The 27,858-nt window shown below is 46.4% G+C and overlaps 1 protein-coding gene across 1 annotated transcript in view; it reads left to right on the forward strand.

The window, feature by feature from the left end:
* The window catches only part of LOC106581363 (platelet-derived growth factor D), a 99,026-nt gene that overhangs the window by 31,212 nt on the left and 39,956 nt on the right, over positions 1-27,858 (forward strand). Inside the window, exons 3-5 of the mRNA XM_014163376.2 lie at positions 542-719; positions 6,560-6,613; positions 6,972-7,179. Of these exons, the coding sequence (XP_014018851.2) occupies positions 542-719; positions 6,560-6,613; positions 6,972-7,179 (440 nt within the window). The remainder of the gene's footprint in view (positions 1-541; positions 720-6,559; positions 6,614-6,971; positions 7,180-27,858) is intronic.

Genomic DNA, 27,858 nt, shown 5'->3' on the forward strand with positions numbered 1-27,858 from the left:
GAGAGAGAAAGTTGGCTGAGTTTGTAGCGGATTAAAAGGGAGAATTGAGTGAAGAAAGTAGGCTGGCATCCCTCTGAGGGTATCAACATCTACAGAGACTAAAGAGAGGAGGGAAAGAGAGGGAGGGAGGGATGGATGAAGGTTGCCATCTTTGCAGTAATGAAGAATATGTCCTTGAGGGTGAGAAGAGAGAATAGGCTTTTAATCCCCAAACCAAAGGCATCTGTCTTTGTAAGCACTTTAGACAAGAGAGAGGGGAGAGGAACAGAAAGCGAGAGGGGAGAGGAACAGAAAGCGAGAGGGGAGAGGAACAGAAAGCGAGAGGGGAGAGGAACAGAAAGCGAGAGGGGAGAGGAACAGAAAGCGAGAGGGGAGAGATGAGGAAAGTTATAAAGAGGGGGAGGGAGGTGACTGGTGATTGGCTAGCCAACAGTCATACCTTTTCTAATGAAAAGTGATTATTCATTGATTGATCCGTTGATATATTAAATCCATTGATTGGAAAGCTAGTGAGCCCCTCCTCTCCAACCTTCCCTCGCAGATATGACTTTGTGGAGGTGGAGGACATCTCAGAGACCAGTACTATTGTCTGGGGGAGATGGTGTGGTCAGAGTGTCCCCCCTCGTCTTACCTCCAAAACCAACACCCTCAAAGTCTCCTTCAAGTCAGACGACTACTTCGTGGCCAAGCCTGGCTTCAAACTCCACTTCTCTCTACAGGTGAGTGAACATCGGGATGTGACTGCATCTCATTCCACAAAGGTGTTGAAACGTAAAGACCCAAATCTGGTGTTATAATGGCCAATGAATCTCTTATGTCATCCTTATAACAGTCTAATGTAGTCTGTATGACATAGGGTTCAAGTACGGTGCTACCAAAATCCTTCCTGAGGTAACTAGCTGTGGCAATTAGATGACTAAACCCATTAACGTCTGTTTCCTTTGTAAGACGTCTAACTTGACAAATGAGGAGGGGGAGGGAGGGATGTAGACGGATGGAGGGAGGCTGAGTATGTACTCTTTATAAATCCCAGTCTGGATAAGAAGATTAGCTTTGTCAGTAGTTGAATAATGGTGGAAGATTTAGATGTTGTAGATGTTCCCTTGGTTATCAGACACATTACATTACTGAAGAGAGCAAGAGGTTTTTATTTTGCCCTCTAAAGCATTTGACTTTAAACACACATTATCCCATACCACTCTGCACTCCTCTCCATTCTAAAATATTCTGAATGTCTCTCTCCCCTCCCTTCTCTCTCTCCCCTCTCACCTCTCTCTATCTCTCCTCCCCCCTCATCTCTCTCCCCTCTCTTTCGCCTGGAGAGGTAGGCATATGTCCGTTATTATTCCTTCTCCACAGTGCCTCATGTTGTCCTTTTGTTCTTTGTTATTCCTTTGTCCTTGTGTGTAGCTGCCTGCTTTGTGTCCTCAGCACAGTGACACCCTGTGCGTGGGGGCGTGTGCATGTGCATGGGGGCGTGTGTGTGTGAGAAACCAACACTTTCCCAGACAGGGAAGCTGCCATTAGATTGGCCTCCCAGTACCCACACACTTTCCCCTCCACCACCTCTAGGGCTGTAAGAGGTTCCATTTAACAGCTCTAATTTGTTCTGCCCTGCTGTATAGATAAGGTGGAGTAGGGAGAGAGGGTGAAGAGGTAGAGAGAAAGGTAGAGAACAGGTGTCTCAGATCCTATCATGCTGACAGCCGATAACTCCTCCAAAACAAAGAGAAGGAGTTTGAGGAGAGAGAGGGAGCGAAGAGGGAGTGTTACGAGCGAGAGAGAGTCTGTTCCTCAAAATCAGTCATTTGTCATCACAACCACAAAACAACACAACCACAGTACAACCATTACACAACCAGAATACAGCCATTACTCATCCACAATGCAACCATAACACATCCACAAACACAAAACAACATAACCACAATACAACCATAACCACAAAACAACCATAACAAAACCACAATACGTATTCTGCTTTAACCCAAACCCTCCATTCAGAAAGTATTCAGACCCCTGAACTTTTTCCACATGTTGTTGTTACAACCTAATTATAAATAAATAAAAACACCCTCATCAATCTACACACAATACCCAATAATGACAAAGCCAAAATGTTTGCAAATGTATTAAATATATAAAAACGATACCTTATTTACATAATTATTCAGACCCTTTGCTCTGACACTCGAAATGTAGCTCATGTGCATCCTGTTTCCATTGATCATCCTTGAAGTCAATTAAATGCATTGAACATGATTTGGAAAGGCACACACCTGTCTATATAAGGTCCCACAGTTGACAGTGCATGTCAGAGCAAAAACCAAGCCATGAGGTCGAAGGAAATGTTTGTGGAGCTCTGAGACAGGATTATGTAGAGGCACAGGTCTGGGGAAGGGTATCAAAAAATGTCTGCATCATTGAAGGTCCCCAAGAACACAGTGGCCCCATTATTCTTACATGGTAGAAGGTTGAAACCACTAAGACTCTTCTTAGAGCTGGCCACCCGTCCAAACCGAGCAATCGGGAGAGAAGCGCATTGGTCAGGGAGGTGACCAAGACCCGATGGTCACTCTGACTGAGCTCCAGAGTTCCTCTGTGGATATGTGAGATCCAGAAGGACAACCATCTCTGCAGCACTTCACCAATCAGGCCTTTTTGGTAGAGTGGCCAGATGGAAGCCACTCTTCAGTAAAAGGCACATGACAGCCCGCTTGGAATTTGCCAAAAGGCACCTAAAGGACTCTGACCATGAGAAATAAGATTCTCTGGTCTGATGAAACCAAGATTGAACTCTTTGGCCTGAATGCCAAGCGTCACGTCTGGAGGAAACCTGACACCATACCTACGGTGAAGCGTGGTGGCAGCATCATGCTGTGGGGATGTTTTTCAGTGATAGGGACTGGAAGACTAGTCAGAATTGAGGGAAAGATGATCGGAGCAAAGTACAGAGAGATCTTTAATGAAAACCTGCTCCAGAGCTCTCAGGACCTCAGACTGGGGTGAAGGTTTGCCTTCCAACAGGACAATGACCCTAAGCACACAGCCAAGACAACGCAGGAGTGGTTTCGGGACAAGTCTCTGAATGTCCTTGAGTGGTCCAGCCAGAGCCCGGACTTGAACCCCATCGAACATCTCTGGAGAGACCTGAAAATAGCTTTGCAGCGATGCTCCCCATCCAACCTGACAGAACTTGAGTGGATCTGCAGAGAAGAATCTGAGAAACTCCCCAAATACAGGTGTGCCAAGCTTGTAGCGTTATACCCAAGACTCAAGGCTTTAATCGCTGCCAAAGGTGATTCAACAAAGTATTGAGTAAAGGGTCTGAATACTTATGTAAATGTCATATTTCAAATGTTATGGGCTATTTTCATTATGGATTATTGTGTGTAGATTGATGGGGGAAAAAATGCATCAAATTTAGAAAAAGGCTGTAACGTAACAAAGTGTGGAAAAGGTTGAGGTCTGAATACTTTCCGAATGCACTGTACATACACGCACACACACACAAGCTCAACAACCCAATGCAATAACATGACCATGACTGAATGCTGTAGTGCTTTTCTTAATTTCCTTAACGAGGAATCCTCTAGAACCAGTGATTTAGGCTTAGTGAATTTGGGCTCCTGAGTGGCGCAGCGGTCTAAGGCACTGCATCTCAGTGCTAGAGGTGTTACTACAGACACCCTGGTTCAATTCCAGGCTCTCTCACAACCAGACGGGATTGGGAGTCTCATAGGTCGGCGCGCAATTGGCCCAGCATCGTCCGGGTTTGGCTGGTGTAGGCAGTCATTGTAAATAATACTTTTTGTTCTTAACTGACTTGCCTAGATAAAAAAATGGTAGAGTTCCTCAGAACAGCAGACAGATCCATCCAGGCAGGAATATGATCCAGGAACACTACTCTGTTCCTGAAGACTCCCAGATGTTGCCAGGCTCTGCAGCTATTCTGGGACCCACTGAGGTTTTCCCATAAATACATAAATAGATATTCCCAGAAACCAACACTGTCTGTGGCAAAACGATACAATTAATCTCCTCCAGAAATAACATGTCTGAGAGGAGGTATTACAGACACATTATTAGTAGCAGGTGCATGGAAACACAAGTCAATTATGGCAATAAACACTTTTATTGCAATATCTCTTTTTTGTTTCACCCTGAAAGCACTGCTTCCCAAACCCTTCTTACCCTGTGACCATCTGAAATCTTTTCTACCCAGGAGGACCTAGTCTGCCACGACTCTCCAGCTACCAGACGTGGTTTCATGTCCCTGTTGACCTACTCTCTAAAGGCACTGTAAACTGTTCTTCCTATTAAAAGTCCCAGGTGCGTGTGTGTGGCCTTAGCCCAGCTGTCCCTGCATTCCCCTCTGAAGCACAGGACTGTGGGACAGTTTACTGAATCTGACGGCTTATTGCCTAATAAGGTCAGAAGCTAACTGAAATGCACATCTGGGGCTGCTGCAAGGGCCACATACACACACACACACACACTACTCATTTATGAGCCTCATAGCAAAGAGGAAGTCTACACACAACACACGCTCAATACCCAGCTGTGTATGAAGTCAGAGGGGTTCCTGTCAAAGCACAGTGTGTATCTGTGGGTTGCACGTGAGAAACAGATGCTATAAGACAAAAGATTAGTCACTAAACTTTTAAGTCATCTCTGATTTCATATGACACACCCACACATACATTCAAAGGCTCAGACATAATATAGACCCACACACAGCATGCACAAAGACAGTATAACACACACACAGCATGCAGACTCATACATAACATGAACACACACGGAGTACACATAGTTTTTAAGTGGGTTCAGACTGCATGTTATGCAGATGTATAGTTGTTCCCTCAGGTTCACTATGAACTTAACAGAGCTGAAGTAAACAGGCTGTATGAACTGCAGAGTGTGTTTTTAGGAGAGCCATTACATAGAATATCAAGCAGCGGCAGTTGCACATCTGCAAGGGGTGTGTTCACAAGTCACTTTTCACAAACAGTGAGTGTGGTGTCTCTCCTCTCCTCTACATAGAGCACCTCATCTCTCTGTGTCTGATGAATGGGTCTGTGAGGAGGACAGGGCCCAGATTCACAAAACCTTCTTAAGAACACATTTCTTCTTAACTGTTATTTTGTTCTTCACTATAGGGGTCTATATGAATAAAGTTAAGCAAAGTTGTTATTCCTCAAATTTATTGGAAATGTTCTTGCGTTATTTCTTATGTTTCTCCTTAAGCAAACAGTTAAGAAGAAATTACATTCTTGAAAATAAGCTTTTGGATTTGTTCTTGCAAATGTTCTTAATTTCAAGATGTCTAAACCCTTGTCTAAAAACTCAGGGCAGTGAGAGAAAAAGCTCATGAAAGCAATTGAACATGTTTAATTCACTCACAAACTTCATCTGCAAGTTTCAGTATTGATTATTTTAAACCCAATAACTTGTTTTTAGAACCGTAATCTCAGTAGGAAATATGCTAACATAATTTACATTGCTAAATAGATAGCTAGCTGAATTGGTTGCCTAGCAACACACATCTTAAGAAGATTCGTAAGAAGATATTTGAGAAGTTCGTAATAAAATCATTAAATCTTAAGATATTGTTGAGGAATTGCACTTACGAACGATCTTATGAATTTCAATTTTTTTCTTAAGATCAGACCCTTTAAAAAAAAAAAAAATCACCTAAAATGACATACCCAAATCTAACTGCCTGTAGCTCAGGACCTGAAGCAAGGATATGCATATTCATGATACCGTTTGAAAGAAAATACTTTGAAGTTTGTGGAAATGTGAAATGAATGTCGGAGAATATAACACATTAGATCTGGTAAAAGATAATAATGAAATGCAAGAGAAAGGCCACAATGTATTATTCCAGTTTAGGTGTAATTTAGATTTCAGCCTCTAGATGGCAGAAGTGTATCTGCAAAGTGTTAGACTGATCCAATGAACCATTGCATTTCTGTTCAAAATGCTTTATCAAGCCTGCCCAAATGTGCCTAATTGGTTTATTGATACATTTTCAAGTTCATAACTGTGCACTGTCCTCAAACAATAGCATGGCATTATTTCACTGTAATAGCTATTGTAAATTAGACAGTGCAGTTAGATTAATAACCATTTAAGCGTTCTGCCCTTATCAGATATGTCTATGTCCTGGGAAATATTCTTGTTACTTATAACCTCATGCTAATCACATTAGCGCACGTTAGCTCAACCGTCCCATGGGGGAGGTCACAGATCCCCTAGAGGTTAAGTTATTGCGTAAGAAGTGTTGTGTGAATCTGGGCCCAGGAGAGGAACACTGCTCAACCATTAGGGACTGTCTGTGAATTTATCTCAGCAGCTTTGTAGCAAACTACCATTAGCACAATGTTAGACAGATGAATGCTAATCCAACACAGACAGACAAGGCCTGACCAGCTCCCGATGCCATCACCTGGAATTCAACCAGGGATTATCCTGACATTCTGACAGGAGTTATGTAAACGCACCAGAATAACCCAAATACCACTCCTTCATTCTCTCCCCTTCCTTCCTCCAGGATGATTCTCTTCCTACAGCGTCGAAGACTAACTGGGAGGCTGTGACCCTGATGGTGAGTTGGACAAGCAAGCATGCTCAACACAAACACACACACACCTACCTGTGTTTGCCCCTTTGTCAAACCCCCTAACCCTCCTGATCAGCAGCAGGAGATACTCCTTGTCCCAGCCTGGAGATAGAGGGCTCTAGTGCCCAGTCATTAGGCTGATTTTAAAAGATCAAGGTTGTCCCCTGACCTTTGTAAACTTTTCACAAGCACAGTCAGAGGGCAGTTCAGATACTGGTGCTGAGCATTCCATAGACTCACACACAGACAGACACACTAGAATGCTCTCAAAGACTAAAGAATACCTTGTGTCCCTGCTCAGAACTGTTGACACCCCCCCCCCCCTTCTCCACCCCTCCTCCAGGAGGACAGTGTGTCAGTGTTGGCTCCAGCGGTGACTGCTGTTCCCCTGACAGCAGCGGCGTTGGACCAGACCATAGCAGCCTTCAACACAGTGGAGCAGCTCCTCCGTCACCTCAACCCTGACAGCTGGAGACAGGACCTGGACAGCTTGTACAGAGAGACAGCCATGTACAGACCTCGGGCCTACCAGCACAGCAGACAGAACAAGAGTAATAACACACACACACACACACACACAGGTGCTTACACACAAAAAATAAAAGTCATTTCAAAGGAGTACATATTGTGGTCTGTGCTTCAGTGAAGGGAGACATTGATAACAGAAATAATTCAGCCTTCCTCCTTCCAATGCACCAACACTGCGTGTGCGAGTTTCTTAGTCAGCCAGTAGAAAACCTTCAAGGTGACCTTGGGAAAATGAGAAAAGTTAAATGTTCTCCCAGCTCTTATAGAGAGACTGGGACTGACGGCAAGCGTGTGTGTGTGGTGGAGGGGAAGATGTGTGACGTTTCTCTGTTGCTGCTTGTTGTAGTTGGTCAGAGGTAAAAGTGTATCTTTCCTCCCTCTCAGAGACAATACATGACACATCACAACACTGTGTTCAACAGACTGGACCAGACACATCACAACACTGTGTTCAACAGACTGGACCAGACACATCACATCACTGTGTTCAACAGACTGGACCAGACACATCACAACACTGTGTTCAACAGACTGGACCAGACACAACACAACACTGTGTTCAACAGACTGGACCAGACACATCACATCACTGTGTTCAACAGACTGGACCAGACACATCACAACACTGTGTTCAACAGACTGGACCAGACACATCACAACACTGTGTTCAACAGACTGGACCAGACACATCACAACACTGTGTTCAACAGACTGGACCAGACACTTCACTGTGTTAAACAGACTGGACCAGACATCATCACTGTGTTCAACAGACTGGACCAGACACATCACATCCCTGTGTTCAACAGACTGGACCAGACACATCACTGTGTTCAACAGACTGGACCAGACACATCACAACACTGTGTTCAACAGACTGGACCAGACAGATCACATCACTGTGTTCAACAGACTGGACCAGACACATCACATCACTGTGTTCAACAGACTGGACCAGACACATCACATCACTGAGTTCAACAGACTGGACCAGACACATCACAACACTGTGTTCAACAGACTGGACCAGACACATCACAACACTGTGTTCAACAGACTGGACCAGACACATCACAACACTGTGTTCAACAGACTGGACCAGACACATCACAACACTGTGTTCAACAGACTGGACCAGACACATCACAACACTGTGTTCAACAGACTGGACCAGACACATCACAACACTGTGTTCAACAGACTGGACCAGACACATAACAACACTGTGTTCAACAGACTGGACCAGACACATCACAACACTGTGTTCAACAGACTGGACCAGACACATCACAACACTGTGTTCAACAGACTGGACCAGACACATCACAAAACTGTGTTCAACAGACTGGACCAGACACATCACATCACTGTGTTCAACAGACTGGACCAGACACATCACAACACTGTGTTCAACAGACTGGACCAGACACATCACAACACTGTGTTCAACAGACTGGACCAGACACATCACACTGTGTTCAACAGACTGGACCAGACACATCACAACACTGTGTTCAACAGACTGGACCAGACACATCACAACACTGTGTTCAACAGACTGGACCAGACACATCACAACACTGTGTTCAACAGACTGGACCAGACACATCACAACACTGTGTTCAACAGACTGGACCAGACACATCACAACACTGTGTTCAACAGACTGGACCAGACACATCACAACACTGTGTTCAACAGACTGGACCAGACACATCACAACACTGTGTTCAACAGACTGGACCAGACACATCACAACACTGTGTTCAACAGACTGGACCAGACACATCACAACACTGTGTTCAACAGACTGGACCAGACACATCACAACACTGTGTTCAACAGACTGGACCAGACACATCACAACACTGTGTTCAACAGACTGGACCAGACACATCACTGTGTTCAACAGACTGGACCAGACACATCACTGTGTTCAACAGACTGGACCAGACACATCACAACACTGTGTTCAACAGACTGGACCAGACACATACACACTGTGTTCAACAGACTGGACCAGACACATCACTGTGTTCAACAGACTGGACCAGACACATCACTGTGTTCAACAGACTGGACCAGACACATCACTGTGTTCAACAGACTGGACCAGACACATCACAACACTGTGTTCAACAGACTGGACCAGACACATCACAACACTGTGTTCAACAGACTGGACCAGACACATCACAACACTGTGTTCAACAGACTGGACCAGACACATCACAACACTGTGTTCAACAGACTGGACCAGACACATCACAACACTGTGTTCAACAGACTGGACCAGACACATCACAACACTGTGTTCAACAGACTGGACCAGACACATCACAACACTGTGTTCAACAGACTGGACCAGACACATCACAACACTGTGTTCAACAGACTGGACCAGACACATCACAACACTGTGTTCAACAGACTGGACCAGACACATCACAACACTGTGTTCAACAGACTGGACCAGACACATCACAACACTGTGTTCAACAGACTGGACCAGACACATCACATCACTGTGTTCAACAGACTGGACCAGACATCATCACTGTGTTCAACAGACTGGACCAGACACATCACATCACTGTGTTCAACAGACTGGACCAGACACATCACAACACTGTGTTCAACAGACTGGACCAGACACATCACAACACTGTGTTCAACAGACTGGACCAGACACATCACAACACTGTGTTCAACAGACTGGACCAGACACATCACAACACTGTGTTCAACAGACTGGACCAGACACATCACAACACTGTGTTCAACAGACTGGACCAGACACATCACAACACTGTGTTCAACAGACTGGACCAGACACATCACAACACTGTGTTCAACAGACTGGACCAGACACATCACAACACTGTGTTCAACAGACTGGACCAGACACATCACTGTGTTCAACAGACTGGACCAGACACATCACAACACTGTGTTCAACAGACTGGACCAGACACATCACAACACTGTGTTCAACAGACTGGACCAGACACATCACAACACTGTGTTCAACAGACTGGACCAGACACATCACAACACTGTGTTCAACAGACTGGACCAGACACATCACAACACTGTGTTCAACAGACTGGACCAGACACATCACAACACTGTGTTCAACAGACTGGACCAGACACATCACAACACTGTGTTCAACAGACTGGACCAGACACATCACAACACTGTGTTCAACAGACTGGACCAGACACATCACAACACTGTGTTCAACAGACTGGACCAGACACATCACAACACTGTGTTCAACAGACTGGACCAGACACATCACAACACTGTGTTCAACAGACTGGACCAGACACATCACAACACTGTGTTCAACAGACTGGACCAGACACATCACAACACTGTGTTCAACAGACTGGACCAGACACATCACAACACTGTGTTCAACAGACTGGACCAGACACATCACATCACTGTGTTCAACAGACTGGACCAGACACATCACTGTGTTCAACAGACTGGACCAGACACATCACTGTGTTCAACAGACTGGACCAGACACATCACTGTGTTCAACAGACTGGACCAGACACATCACAACACTGTGTTCAACAGACTGGACCAGACACATCACAACACTGTGTTCAACAGACTGGACCAGACACATCACAACACTGTGTTCAACAGACTGGACCAGACACATCACAACACTGTGTTCAACAGACTGGACCAGACACATCACAACACTGTGTTCAACAGACTGGACCAGACACATCACAACACTGTGTTCAACAGACTGGACCAGACACATCACAACACTGTGTTCAACAGACTGGACCAGACACATCACAACACTGTGTTCAACAGACTGGACCAGACACATCACAACACTGTGTTCAACAGACTGGACCAGACACATCACAACACTGTGTTCAACAGACTGGACCAGACACATCACAACACTGTGTTCAACAGACTGGACCAGACACATCACATCACTGTGTTCAACAGACTGGACCAGACACATCACAACACTGTGTTCAACAGACTGGACCAGACACATCACATCACTGTGTTCAACAGACTGGACCAGACACATCACAACACTGTGTTCAACAGACTGGACCAGACACATCACAACACTGTGTTCAACAGACTGGACCAGACACATCACAACACTGTGTTCAACAGACTGGACCAGACACATCACAACACTGTGTTCAACAGACTGGACCAGACACATCACAACACTGTGTTCAACAGACTGGACCAGACACATCACAACACTGTGTTCAACAGACTGGACCAGACACATCACAACACTGTGTTCAACAGACTGGACCAGACACATCACAACACTGTGTTCAACAGACTGGACCAGACACATCACAACACTGTGTTCAACAGACTGGACCAGACACATCACAACACTGTGTTCAACAGACTGGACCAGACACATCACAACACTGTGTTCAACAGACTGGACCAGACACATCACAACACTGTGTTCAACAGACTGGACCAGACACATCACAACACTGTGTTCAACAGACTGGACCAGACACATCACAACACTGTGTTCAACAGACTGGACCAGACACATCACAACACTGTGTTCAACAGACTGGACCAGACACATCACAACACTGTGTTCAACAGACTGGACCAGACACATCACAACACTGTGTTCAACAGACTGGACCAGACACATCACAACACTGTGTTCAACAGACTGGACCAGACACATCACAACACTGTGTTCAACAGACTGGACCAGACACATCACAACACTGTGTTCAACAGACTGGACCAGACACATCACAACACTGTGTTCAACAGACTGGACCAGACACATCACAACACTGTGTTCAACAGACTGGACCAGACACATCACAACACTGTGTTCAACAGACTGGACCAGACACATCACAACACTGTGTTCAACAGACTGGACCAGACACATCACTGTGTTCAACAGACTGGACCAGACACATCACAACACTGTGTTCAACAGACTGGACCAGACAAACACATCACTGTGTTCAACAGACTGGACCAGACACATCACTGTGTTCAACAGACTGGACCAGACACATCCACTGTGTTCAACAGACTGGACCAGACACATCACAACACTGTGTTCAACAGACTGGACCAGACACATCACAACACTGTGTTCAACAGACTGGACCAGACACATCACAACACTGTGTTCAACAGACTGGACCAGACACACATCACACTGTGTTCAACAGACTGGACCAGACACATCACAACACTGTGTTCAACAGACTGGACCAGACACATCACAACACTGTGTTCAACAGACTGGACCAGACACATCACAACACTGTGTTCAACAGACTGGACCAGACACATCACAACACTGTGTTCAACAGACTGGACCAGACACATCACAACACTGTGTTCAACAGACTGGACCAGACACATCACAACACTGTGTTCAACAGACTGGACCAGACACATCACAACACTGTGTTCAACAGACTGGACCAGACACATCACAACACTGTGTTCAACAGACTGGACCAGACACATCACAACACTGTGTTCAACAGACTGGACCAGACACATCACAACACTGTGTTCAACAGACTGGACCAGACACATCACAACACTGTGTTCAACAGACTGGACCAGACACATCACAACACTGTGTTCAACAGACTGGACCAGACACATCACATCACTGTGTTCAACAGACTGGACCAGACACATCACAACACTGTGTTCAACAGACTGGACCAGACACATCACAACACTGTGTTCAACAGACTGGACCAGACACATCACAACACTGTGTTCAACAGACTGGACCAGACACATCACAACACTGTGTTCAACAGACTGGACCAGACACATCACAACACTGTGTTCAACAGACTGGACCAGACACATCACAACACTGTGTTCAACAGACTGGACCAGACACATCACAACACTGTGTTCAACAGACTGGACCAGACACATCACAACACTGTGTTCAACAGACTGGACCAGACACATCACAACACTGTGTTCAACAGACTGGACCAGACACATCACAACACTGTGTTCAACAGACTGGACCAGACACATCACAACACTGTGTTCAACAGACTGGACCAGACACATCACAACACTGTGTTCAACAGACTGGACCAGACACATCACAACACTGTGTTCAACAGACTGGACCGACACATCAACACTGTGTTCAACAGACTGGACCAGACACATCACAACACTGTGTTCAACAGACTGGACCAGACACATCACAACACTGTGTTCAACAGACTGGACCAGACACATCACAACACTGTGTTCAACAGACTGGACCAGACACATCACAACACTGTGTTCAACAGACTGGACCAGACACATCACAACACTGTGTTCAACAGACTGGACCAGACACATCACAACACTGTGTTCAACAGACTGGACCAGACACATCACAACACTGTGTTCAACAGACTGGACCAGACACATCACACACTGTGTTCAACAGACTGGACCAGACACATCACAACACTGTGTTCAACAGACTGGACCAGACACATCACAACACTGTGTTCAACAGACTGGACCAGACACATCACAACACTGTGTTCAACAGACTGGACCAGACACATCACAACACTGTGTTCAACAGACTGGACCAGACACATCACAACACTGTGTTCAACAGACTGGACCAGACACATCACAACACTGTGTTCAACAGACTGGACCAGACACATCACAACACTGTGTTCAACAGACTGGACCAGACACATCACAACACTGTGTTCAACAGACTGGACCAGACACATCACAACACTGTGTTCAACAGACTGGACCAGACACATCACAACACTGTGTTCAACAGACTGGACCAGACACATCACAACACTGTGTTCAACAGACTGGACCAGACACATCACAACACTGTGTTCAACAGACTGGACCAGACACATCACAACACTGTGTTCAACAGACTGGACCAGACACATCACAACACTGTGTTCAACAGACTGGACCAGACACATCACAACACTGTGTTCAACAGACTGGACCAGACACATCACATCACTGTGTTCAACAGACTGGACCAGACATCATCACTGTGTTCAACAGACTGGACCAGACACATCACATCACTGTGTTCAACAGACTGGACCAGACACATCACAACACTGTGTTCAACAGACTGGACCAGACACATCACAACACTGTGTTCAACAGACTGGACCAGACACATCACAACACTGTGTTCAACAGACTGGACCAGACACATCACAACACTGTGTTCAACAGACTGGACCAGACACATCACAACACTGTGTTCAACAGACTGGACCAGACACATCACAACACTGTGTTCAACAGACTGGACCAGACACATCACAACACTGTGTTCAACAGACTGGACCAGACACATCACAACACTGTGTTCAACAGACTGGACCAGACACATCACAACACTGTGTTCAACAGACTGGACCAGACACATCACAACACTGTGTTCAACAGACTGGACCAGACACATCACAACACTGTGTTCAACAGACTGGACCAGACACATCACAACACTGTGTTCAACAGACTGGACCAGACACATCACAACACTGTGTTCAACAGACTGGACCAGACACATCACAACACTGTGTTCAACAGACTGGACCAGACACATCACTGTGTTCAACAGACTGGACCAGACACATCACAACACTGTGTTCAACAGACTGGACCAGACACATCCACTGTGTTCAACAGACTGGACCAGACACATCACAACACTGTGTTCAACAGACTGGACCAGACACATCACATCACTGTGTTCAACAGACTGGACCAGACACATCACTGTGTTCAACAGACTGGACCAGACACATCACAACACTGTGTTCAACAGACTGGACCAGACACATCACTGTGTTCAACAGACTGGACCAGACACATCACAACACTGTGTTCAACAGACTGGACCAGACACATCACAACACTGTGTTCAACAGACTGGACCAGACACATCACATCACTGTGTTCAACAGACTGGACCAGACACATCACATCACATCACTGTGTTCAACAGACTGGACCAGACACATCACAACACTGTGTTCAACAGACTGGACCAGACACATCACAACACTGTGTTCAACAGACTGGACCAGACACATCACAACACTGTGTTCAACAGACTGGACCAGACACATCACAACACTGTGTTCAACAGACTGGACCAGACACATCACAACACTGTGTTCAACAGACTGGACCAGACACATCACAACACTGTGTTCAACAGACTGGACCAGACACATCACAACACTGTGTTCAACAGACTGGACCAGACACATCACAACACTGTGTTCAACAGACTGGACCAGACACATCACAACACTGTGTTCAACAGACTGGACCAGACACATCACAACACTGTGTTCAACAGACTGGACCAGACACATCACTGTGTTCAACAGACTGGACCAGACACATCACAACACTGTGTTCAACAGACTGGACCAGAAACATCACATCACTGTGTTCAACAGACTGGACCAGACATCATCACTGTGTTCAACAGACTGGACCAGACACATCACATCACTGTGTTCAACAGACTGGACCAGACACATCACATCACTGTGTTCAACAGACTGGACCAGACACATCACAACACTGTGTTCAACAGACTGGACCAGACACATCACAACACTGTGTTCAACAGACTGGACCAGACACATCACAACACTGTGTTCAACAGACTGGACCAGACACATCACAACACTGTGTTCAACAGACTGGACCAGACACATCACATCACTGTGTTCAACAGACTGGACCAGACACATCACAACACTGTGTTCAACAGACTGGACCAGACACATCACAACACTGTGTTCAACAGACTGGACCAGACACATCACAACACTGTGTTCAACAGACTGGACCAGACACATCACAACACTGTGTTCAACAGACTGGACCAGACACATCACAACACTGTGTTCAACAGACTGGACCAGACACATCACAACACTGTGTTCAACAGACTGGACCAGACACATCACAACACTGTGTTCAACAGACTGGACCAGACACATCACAACACTGTGTTCAACAGACTGGACCAGACACATCACAACACTGTGTTCAACAGACTGGACCAGACACATCACAACACTGTGTTCAACAGACTGGACCAGACACATCACCACTGTGTTCAACAGACTGGACCAGACACATCCACTGTGTTCAACAGACTGGACCAGACACATCACACACTGTGTTCAACAGACTGGACCAGACACATCACCACTGTGTTCAACAGACTGGACCAGACACATCACACACTGTGTTCAACAGACTGGACCAGACACATCACACACTGTGTTCAACAGACTGGACCAGACACATCACTGTGTTCAACAGACTGGACCAGACACATCACAACACTGTGTTCAACAGACTGGACCAGACACATCACAACACTGTGTTCAACAGACTGGACCAGACACATCACAACACTGTGTTCAACAGACTGGACCAGAATCATCACATCACTGTGTTCAACAGACTGGACCAGACATCATCACTGTGTTCAACAGACTGGACCAGACACATCACATCCCTGTGTTCAACAGACTGGACCAGACACATCACTGTGTTCAACAGACTGGACCAGACACATCACAACACTGTGTTCAACAGACTGGACCAGACACATCACTGTGTTCAACAGACTGGACCAGACACATCACAACACTGTGTTCAACAGACTGGACCAGACACATCACAACACTGTGTTCAACAGACTGGACCAGACACATCACAACACTGTGTTCAACAGACTGGACCAGACACATCACTGTGTTCAACAGACTGGACCAGACACATCACTGTGTTCAACAGACTGGACCAGACACATCACTGTGTTCAACAGACTGGACCAGACACATCACAACACTGTGTTCAACAGACTGGACCAGACACATCACAACACTGTGTTCAACAGACTGGACCAGACACATCACAACACTGTGTTCAACAGACTGGACCAGACACATCACAACACTGTGTTCAACAGACTGGACCAGACACATCACAACACTGTGTTCAACAGACTGGACCAGACACATCACAACACTGTGTTCAACAGACTGGACCAGACACATCACAACACTGTGTTCAACAGACTGGACCAGAACACATCCACTGTGTTCAACAGACTGGACCAGACACATCACAACACTGTGTTCAACAGACTGGACCAGACACATCACAACACTGTGTTCAACAGACTGGACCAGACACATCACAACACTGTGTTCAACAGACTGGACCAGACACATCACCTCGTTCAACAGACTGGACCAGACACATCACAACACTGTGTTCAACAGACTGGACCAGACACATCACATCACTGTGTTCAACAGACTGGACCAGACATCATCACTGTGTTCAACAGACTGGACCAGACACATCACATCACTGTGTTCAACAGACTGGACCAGACACATCACATCACTGTGTTCAACAGACTGGACCAGACACATCACAACACTGTGTTCAACAGACTGGACCAGACACATCACAACACTGTGTTCAACAGACTGGACCAGACACATCACAACACTGTGTTCAACAGACTGGACCAGACACATCACAACACTGTGTTCAACAGACTGGACCAGACACATCACAACACTGTGTTCAACAGACTGGACCAGACACATCACAACACTGTGTTCAACAGACTGGACCAGACACATCACAACACTGTGTTCAACAGACTGGACCAGACACATCACAACACTGTGTTCAACAGACTGGACCAGACACATCACAACACTGTGTTCAACAGACTGGACCAGACACATCACAACACTGTGTTCAACAGACTGGACCAGACACATCACAACACTGTGTTCAACAGACTGGACCAGACACATCACAACACTGTGTTCAACAGACTGGACCAGACACATCACAACACTGTGTTCAACAGACTGGACCAGACTCAACACATCACTGTGTTCAACAGACTGGACCAGACACATCACATCACTGTGTTCAACAGACTGGACCAGACACATCACTGTGTTCAACAGACTGGACCAGACACATCACTGTGTTCAACAGACTGGACCAGACACAACACTGTGTTCAACAGACTGGACCAGACACATCACTGTGTTCAACAGACTGGACCAGACACATCACTGTGTTCAACAGACTGGACCAGACACATCACTGTGTTCAACAGACTGGACCAGACACATCACTGTGTTCAACAGACTGGACCAGACACATCACAACACTGTGTTCAACAGACTGGACCAGACACATCACATCACTGTGTTCAACAGACTGGACCAGACACATCACAACACTGTGTTCAACAGACTGGACCAGAAACATCACATCACTGTGTTCAACAGACTGGACCAGACATCATCACTGTGTTCAACAGACTGGACCAGACACATCACATCACTGTGTTCAACAGACTGGACCAGACACATCACTGTGTTCAACAGACTGGACCAGACACATCACAACACTGTGTTCAACAGACTGGACCAGACACATCACAACACTGTGTTCAACAGACTGGACCAGACACATCACAACACTGTGTTCAACAGACTGGACCAGACACATCACAACACTGTGTTCAACAGACTGGACCAGACACATCACAACACTGTGTTCAACAGACTGGACCAGACACATCACTGTGTTCAACAGACTGGACCAGACACATCACTGTGTTCAACAGACTGGACCAGACACATCACAACACTGTGTTCAACAGACTGGACCAGACACATCACAACACTGTGTTCAACAGACTGGACCAGACACATCACAACACTGTGTTCAACAGACTGGACCAGACACATCACAACACTGTGTTCAACAGACTGGACCAGACACATCACAACACTGTGTTCAACAGACTGGACCAGACACATCACAACACTGTGTTCAACAGACTGGACCAGACACATCACAACACTGTGTTCAACAGACTGGACCAGACACATCACAACACTGTGTTCAACAGACTGGACCAGACACATCACATCACTGTGTTCAACAGACTGGACCAGACATCATCACTGTGTTCAACAGACTGGACCAGACACATCACATCACTGTGTTCAACAGACTGGACCAGACACATCACCTCGTTCAACAGACTGGACCAGACACATCACAACACTGTGTTCAACAGACTGGACCAGACACATCACATCACTGTGTTCAACAGACTGGACCAGACACATCACAACACTGTGTTCAACAGACTGGACCAGACACATCACAACACTGTGTTCAACAGACTGGACCAGACACATCACATCACTGTGTTCAACAGACTGGACCAGACATCATCACTGTGTTCAACAGACTGGACCAGACACATCACAACACTGTGTTCAACAGACTGGACCAGACACATCACAACACTGTGTTCAACAGACTGGACCAGACACATCACAACACTGTGTTCAACAGACTGGACCAGACACATCACAACACTGTGTTCAACAGACTGGACCAGACACATCACAACACTGTGTTCAACAGACTGGACCAGACACATCACAACACTGTGTTCAACAGACTGGACCAGACACATCACAACACTGTGTTCAACAGACTGGACCAGACACATCACAACACTGTGTTCAACAGACTGGACCAGACACATCACAACACTGTGTTCAACAGACTGGACCAGACACATCACAACACTGTGTTCAACAGACTGGACCAGACACATCACAACACTGTGTTCAACAGACTGGACCAGACACATCACAACACTGTGTTCAACAGACTGGACCAGACACATCACAACACTGTGTTCAACAGACTGGACCAGACACATCACAACACTGTGTTCAACAGACTGGACCAGACACATCACAACACTGTGTTCAACAGACTGGACCAGACACATCACAACACTGTGTTCAACAGACTGGACCAGACACATCACTGTGTTCAACAGACTGGACCAGACACATCACAACACTGTGTTCAACAGACTGGACCAGACACATCACAACACTGTGTTCAACAGACTGGACCAGACACATCACAACACTGTGTTCAACAGACTGGACCAGACACATCACAACACTGTGTTCAACAGACTGGACCAGACACATCACAACACTGTGTTCAACAGACTGGACCAGACACATCACTGTGTTCAACAGACTGGACCAGACACATCACTGTGTTCAACAGACTGGACCAGACACAACACTGTGTTCAACAGACTGGACCAGACACATCACTGTGTTCAACAGACTGGACCAGACACATCACTGTGTTCAACAGACTGGACCAGACACATCACTGTGTTCAACAGACTGGACCAGACACATCACTGTGTTCAACAGACTGGACCAGACACATCACAACACTGTGTTCAACAGACTGGACCAGACACATCACAACACTGTGTTCAACAGACTGGACCAGACACATCACAACACTGTGTTCAACAGACTGGACCAGACACATCACAACACTGTGTTCAACAGACTGGACCAGACACATCACAACACTGTGTTCAACAGACTGGACCAGACACATCACAACACTGTGTTCAACAGACTGGACCAGACACATCACTGTGTTCAACAGACTGGACCAGACACATCACAACACTGTGTTCAACAGACTGGACCAGACACATCACTGTGTTCAACAGACTGGACCAGACACATCACAACACTGTGTTCAACAGACTGGACCAGACACATCACAACACTGTGTTCAACAGACTGGACCAGACACATCACAACACTGTGTTCAACAGACTGGACCAGACACATCACAACACTGTGTTCAACAGACTGGACCAGACACATCACACACTGTGTTCAACAGACTGGACCAGACACATCACAACACTGTGTTCAACAGACTGGACCAGACACATCACAACACTGTGTTCAACAGACTGGACCAGACACATCACAACACTGTGTTCAACAGACTGGACCAGACACATCACAACACTGTGTTCAACAGACTGGACCAGACACATCACAACACTGTGTTCAACAGACTGGACCAGACACATCACAACACTGTGTTCAACAGACTGGACCAGACACATCACAACACTGTGTTCAACAGACTGGACCAGACACATCACAACACTGTGTTCAACAGACTGGACCAGACACATCACAACACTGTGTTCAACAGACTGGACCAGCACATCATCACTGTGTTCAACAGACTGGACCAGACACATCACATCACTGTGTTCAACAGACTGGACCAGACACATCACATCACATCACTGTGTTCAACAGACTGGACCAGACACATCACAACACTGTGTTCAACAGACTGGACCAGACACATCACAACACTGTGTTCAACAGACTGGACCAGACACATCACAACACTGTGTTCAACAGACTGGACCAGACACATCACAACACTGTGTTCAACAGACTGGACCAGACACATCACAACACTGTGTTCAACAGACTGGACCAGACATCATCACTGTGTTCAACAGACTGGACCAGACACATCACAACACTGTGTTCAACAGACTGGACCAGACACATCACAACACTGTGTTCAACAGACTGGACCAGACACATCACAACACTGTGTTCAACAGACTGGACCAGACACATCACAACACTGTGTTCAACAGACTGGACCAGACACATCACAACACTGTGTTCAACAGACTGGACCAGACACATCACAACACTGTGTTCAACAGACTGGACCAGACACATCACAACACTGTGTTCAACAGACTGGACCAGACACATCACAACACTGTGTTCAACAGACTGGACCAGACACATCACAACACTGTGTTCAACAGACTGGACCAGACACATCACAACACTGTGTTCAACAGACTGGACCAGACACATCACAACACTGTGTTCAACAGACTGGACCAGACACATCACAACACTGTGTTCAACAGACTGGACCAGACACATCACAACACTGTGTTCAACAGACTGGACCAGACACATCACAACACTGTGTTCAACAGACTGGACCAGACACATCACAACACTGTGTTCAACAGACTGGACCAGACACATCACAACACTGTGTTCAACAGACTGGACCAGACACATCACTGTGTTCAACAGACTGGACCAGACACATCACAACACTGTGTTCAACAGACTGGACCAGACACATCACAACACTGTGTTCAACAGACTGGACCAGACACATCACAACACTGTGTTCAACAGACTGGACCAGACACATCACAACACTGTGTTCAACAGACTGGACCAGACACATCACAACACTGTGTTCAACAGACTGGACCAGACACATCACAACACTGTGTTCAACAGACTGGACCAGACACATCACAACACTGTGTTCAACAGACTGGACCAGACACATCACAACACTGTGTTCAACAGACTGGACCAGACACATCACATCACTGTGTTCAACAGACTGGACCAGACATCATCACTGTGTTCAACAGACTGGACCAGACACATCACATCACTGTGTTCAACAGACTGGACCAGACACATCACTGTGTTCAACAGACTGGACCAGACACATCACAACACTGTGTTCAACAGACTGGACCAGACACATCACATCACTGTGTTCAACAGACTGGACCAGACACATCACAACACTGTGTTCAACAGACTGGACCAGACACATCACAACACTGTGTTCAACAGACTGGACCAGACACATCACAACACTGTGTTCAACAGACTGGACCAGACACATCACAACACTGTGTTCAACAGACTGGACCAGACACATCACAACACTGTGTTCAACAGACTGGACCAGACACATCACATCACTGTGTTCAACAGACTGGACCAGACACATCACAACACTGTGTTCAACAGACTGGACCAGACACATCACAACACTGTGTTCAACAGACTGGACCAGACACATCACAACACTGTGTTCAACAGACTGGACCAGACACATCACAACACTGTGTTCAACAGACTGGACCAGACACATCACAACACTGTGTTCAACAGACTGGACCAGACACATCACAACACTGTGTTCAACAGACTGGACCAGACACATCACAACACTGTGTTCAACAGACTGGACCAGACACATCACTGTGTTCAACAGACTGGACCAGACACATCACAACACTGTGTTCAACAGACTGGACCAGACACATCACAACACTGTGTTCAACAGACTGGACCAGACACATCACAACACTGTGTTCAACAGACTGGACCAGACACATCACAACACTGTGTTCAACAGACTGGACCAGACACATCACAACACTGTGTTCAACAGACTGGACCAGACACATCACAACACTGTGTTCAACAGACTGGACCAGACACATCACAACACTGTGTTCAACAGACTGGACCAGACACATCACAACACTGTGTTCAACAGACTGGACCAGACACATCACTGTGTTCAACAGACTGGACCAGACACATCACTGTGTTCAACAGACTGGACCAGACACATCACTGTGTTCAACAGACTGGACCAGACACATCACATCACTGTGTTCAACAGACTGGACCAGACACATCACAACACTGTGTTCAACAGACTGGACCAGACACATCACAACACTGTGTTCAACAGACTGGACCAGACACATCACAACACTGTGTTCAACAGACTGGACCAGACACATCACAACACTGTGTTCAACAGACTGGACCAGACACATCACAACACTGTGTTCAACAGACTGGACCAGACACATCACAACACTGTGTTCAACAGACTGGACCAGACACATCACAACACTGTGTTCAACAGACTGGACCAGACACATCACTGTGTTCAACAGACTGGACCAGACACATCACAACACTGTGTTCAACAGACTGGACCAGACACATCACAACACTGTGTTCAACAGACTGGACCAGACACATCACAACACTGTGTTCAACAGACTGGACCAGACACATCACAACACTGTGTTCAACAGACTGGACCAGACACATCACAACACTGTGTTCAACAGACTGGACCAGACACATCACATCACTGTGTTCAACAGACTGGACCAGACACATCACAACACTGTGTTCAACAGACTGGACCAGACACATCACAACACTGTGTTCAACAGACTGGACCAGACACATCACAACACTGTGTTCAACAGACTGGACCAGACACATCACAACACTGTGTTCAACAGACTGGACCAGACACATCACACACTGTGTTCAACAGACTGGACCAGACACATCACAACACTGTGTTCAACAGACTGGACCAGACACATCACAACACTGTGTTCAACAGACTGGACCAGACACATCACAACACTGTGTTCAACAGACTGGACCAGACACATCACAACACTGTGTTCAACAGACTGGACCAGACATCATCACTGTGTTCAACAGACTGGACCAGACACATCACATCACTGTGTTCAACAGACTGGACCAGACACATCACTGTGTTCAACAGACTGGACCAGACACATCACTGTGTTCAACAGACTGGACCAGACACATCACAACACTGTGTTCAACAGACTGGACCAGACACATCACATCACTGTGTTCAACAGACTGGACCAGACACATCACAACACTGTGTTCAACAGACTGGACCAGACACATCACCACTGTGTTCAACAGACTGGACCAGACACATCACAACACTGTGTTCAACAGACTGGACCAGACACATCACAACACTGTGTTCAACAGACTGGACCAGACACATCACAACACTGTGTTCAACAGACTGGACCAGACATCATCACTGTGTTCAACAGACTGGACCAGACACATCACAACACTGTGTTCAACAGACTGGACCAGACACATCACAACACTGTGTTCAACAGACTGGACCAGACACATCACAACACTGTGTTCAACAGACTGGACCAGACACATCACAACACTGTGTTCAACAGACTGGACCAGACACATCACAACACTGTGTTCAACAGACTGGACCAGACACATCACAACACTGTGTTCAACAGACTGGACCAGACACATCACAACACTGTGTTCAACAGACTGGACCAGACACATCACAACACTGTGTTCAACAGACTGGACCAGACACATCACAACACTGTGTTCAACAGACTGGACCAGACACATCACAACACTGTGTTCAACAGACTGGACCAGACACATCACAACACTGTGTTCAACAGACTGGACCAGACACATCACAACACTGTGTTCAACAGACTGGACCAGACACATCACAACACTGTGTTCAACAGACTGGACCAGACACATCACAACACTGTGTTCAACAGACTGGACCAGACACATCACAACACTGTGTTCAACAGACTGGACCAGACACATCACAACACTGTGTTCAACAGACTGGACCAGACACATCACAACACTGTGTTCAACAGACTGGACCAGACACATCACAACACTGTGTTCAACAGACTGGACCAGACACATCACAACACTGTGTTCAACAGACTGGACCAGACACATCACAACACTGTGTTCAACAGACTGGACCAGACACATCACAACACTGTGTTCAACAGACTGGACCAGACACATCACAACACTGTGTTCAACAGACTGGACCAGACACATCACAACACTGTGTTCAACAGACTGGACCAGACACATCACAACACTGTGTTCAACAGACTGGACCGGACACATCACAACACTGTGTTCAACAGACTGGACCAGACACAACACTGTGTTCAACAGACTGGACCAGACACATCACTGTGTTCAACAGACTGGACCAGACACATCACACACTGTGTTCAACAGACTGGACCAGACACATCACAACACTGTGTTCAACAGACTGGACCAGACACATCACAACACTGTGTTCAACAGACTGGACCAGACACATCACAACACTGTGTTCAACAGACTGGACCAGACACATCACAACACTGTGTTCAACAGACTGGACCAGACACATCACAACACTGTGTTCAACAGACTGGACCAGACACATCACAACACTGTGTTCAACAGACTGGACCAGACACATCACAACACTGTGTTCAACAGACTGGACCAGACACATCACAACACTGTGTTCAACAGACTGGACCAGACACATCACAACACTGTGTTCAACAGACTGGACCAGACACATCACAACACTGTGTTCAACAGACTGGACCAGACACATCACAACACTGTGTTCAACAGACTGGACCAGACACATCACAACACTGTGTTCAACAGACTGGACCAGACACATCACAACACTGTGTTCAACAGACTGGACCAGACACATCACAACACTGTGTTCAACAGACTGGACCAGACACATCACATCACTGTGTTCAACAGACTGGACCAGACACATCACTGTGTTCAACAGACTGGACCAGACACATCACAACACTGTGTTCAACAGACTGGACCAGACACATCACAACACTGTGTTCAACAGACTGGACCAGACACATCACAACACTGTGTTCAACAGACTGGACCAGACACATCACAACACTGTGTTCAACAGACTGGACCAGAACATCATCACTGTGTTCAACAGACTGGACCAGACACATCACAACACTGTGTTCAACAGACTGGACCAGACACATCACTGTGTTCAACAGACTGGACCAGACACATCACAACACTGTGTTCAACAGACTGGACCAGACACATCACAACACTGTGTTCAACAGACTGGACCAGACACATCACAACACTGTGTTCAACAGACTGGACCAGACACATCACAACACTGTGTTCAACAGACTGGACCAGACACATCACAACACTGTGTTCAACAGACTGGACCAGACACATCACAACACTGTGTTCAACAGACTGGACCAGACACATCACAACACTGTGTTCAACAGACTGGACCAGACACATCACAACACTGTGTTCAACAGACTGGACCAGACACATCACAACACTGTGTTCAACAGACTGGACCAGACACATCACAACACTGTGTTCAACAGACTGGACCAGACACATCACAACACTGTGTTCAACAGACTGGACCAGACACATCACAACACTGTGTTCAACAGACTGGACCAGACACATCACAACACTGTGTTCAACAGACTGGACCAGACACATCACAACACTGTGTTCAACAGACTGGACCAGACACATCACAACACTGTGTTCAACAGACTGGACCAGACACATCACAACACTGTGTTCAACAGACTGGACCAGACACATCACAACACTGTGTTCAACAGACTGGACCAGACACATCACAACACTGTGTTCAACAGACTGGACCAGACATCATCACTGTGTTCAACAGACTGGACCAGACACATCACAACACTGTGTTCAACAGACTGGACCAGACACATCACAACACTGTGTTCAACAGACTGGACCAGACACATCACAACACTGTGTTCAACAGACTGGACCAGACACATCACAACACTGTGTTCAACAGACTGGACCAGACACATCACAACACTGTGTTCAACAGACTGGACCAGACACATCACAACACTGTGTTCAACAGACTGGACCAGACACATCACAACACTGTGTTCAACAGACTGGACCAGACACATCACAACACTGTGTTCAACAGACTGGACCAGACACATCACAACACTGTGTTCAACAGACTGGACCAGACACATCACAACACTGTGTTCAACAGACTGGACCAGACACATCACAACACTGTGTTCAACAGACTGGACCAGACACATCACAACACTGTGTTCA

This window comes from Salmo salar, chromosome ssa20, assembly GCF_905237065.1.
Source record: "Salmo salar chromosome ssa20, Ssal_v3.1, whole genome shotgun sequence".
Lineage (NCBI taxonomy): Eukaryota > Metazoa > Chordata > Actinopteri > Salmoniformes > Salmonidae > Salmo > Salmo salar.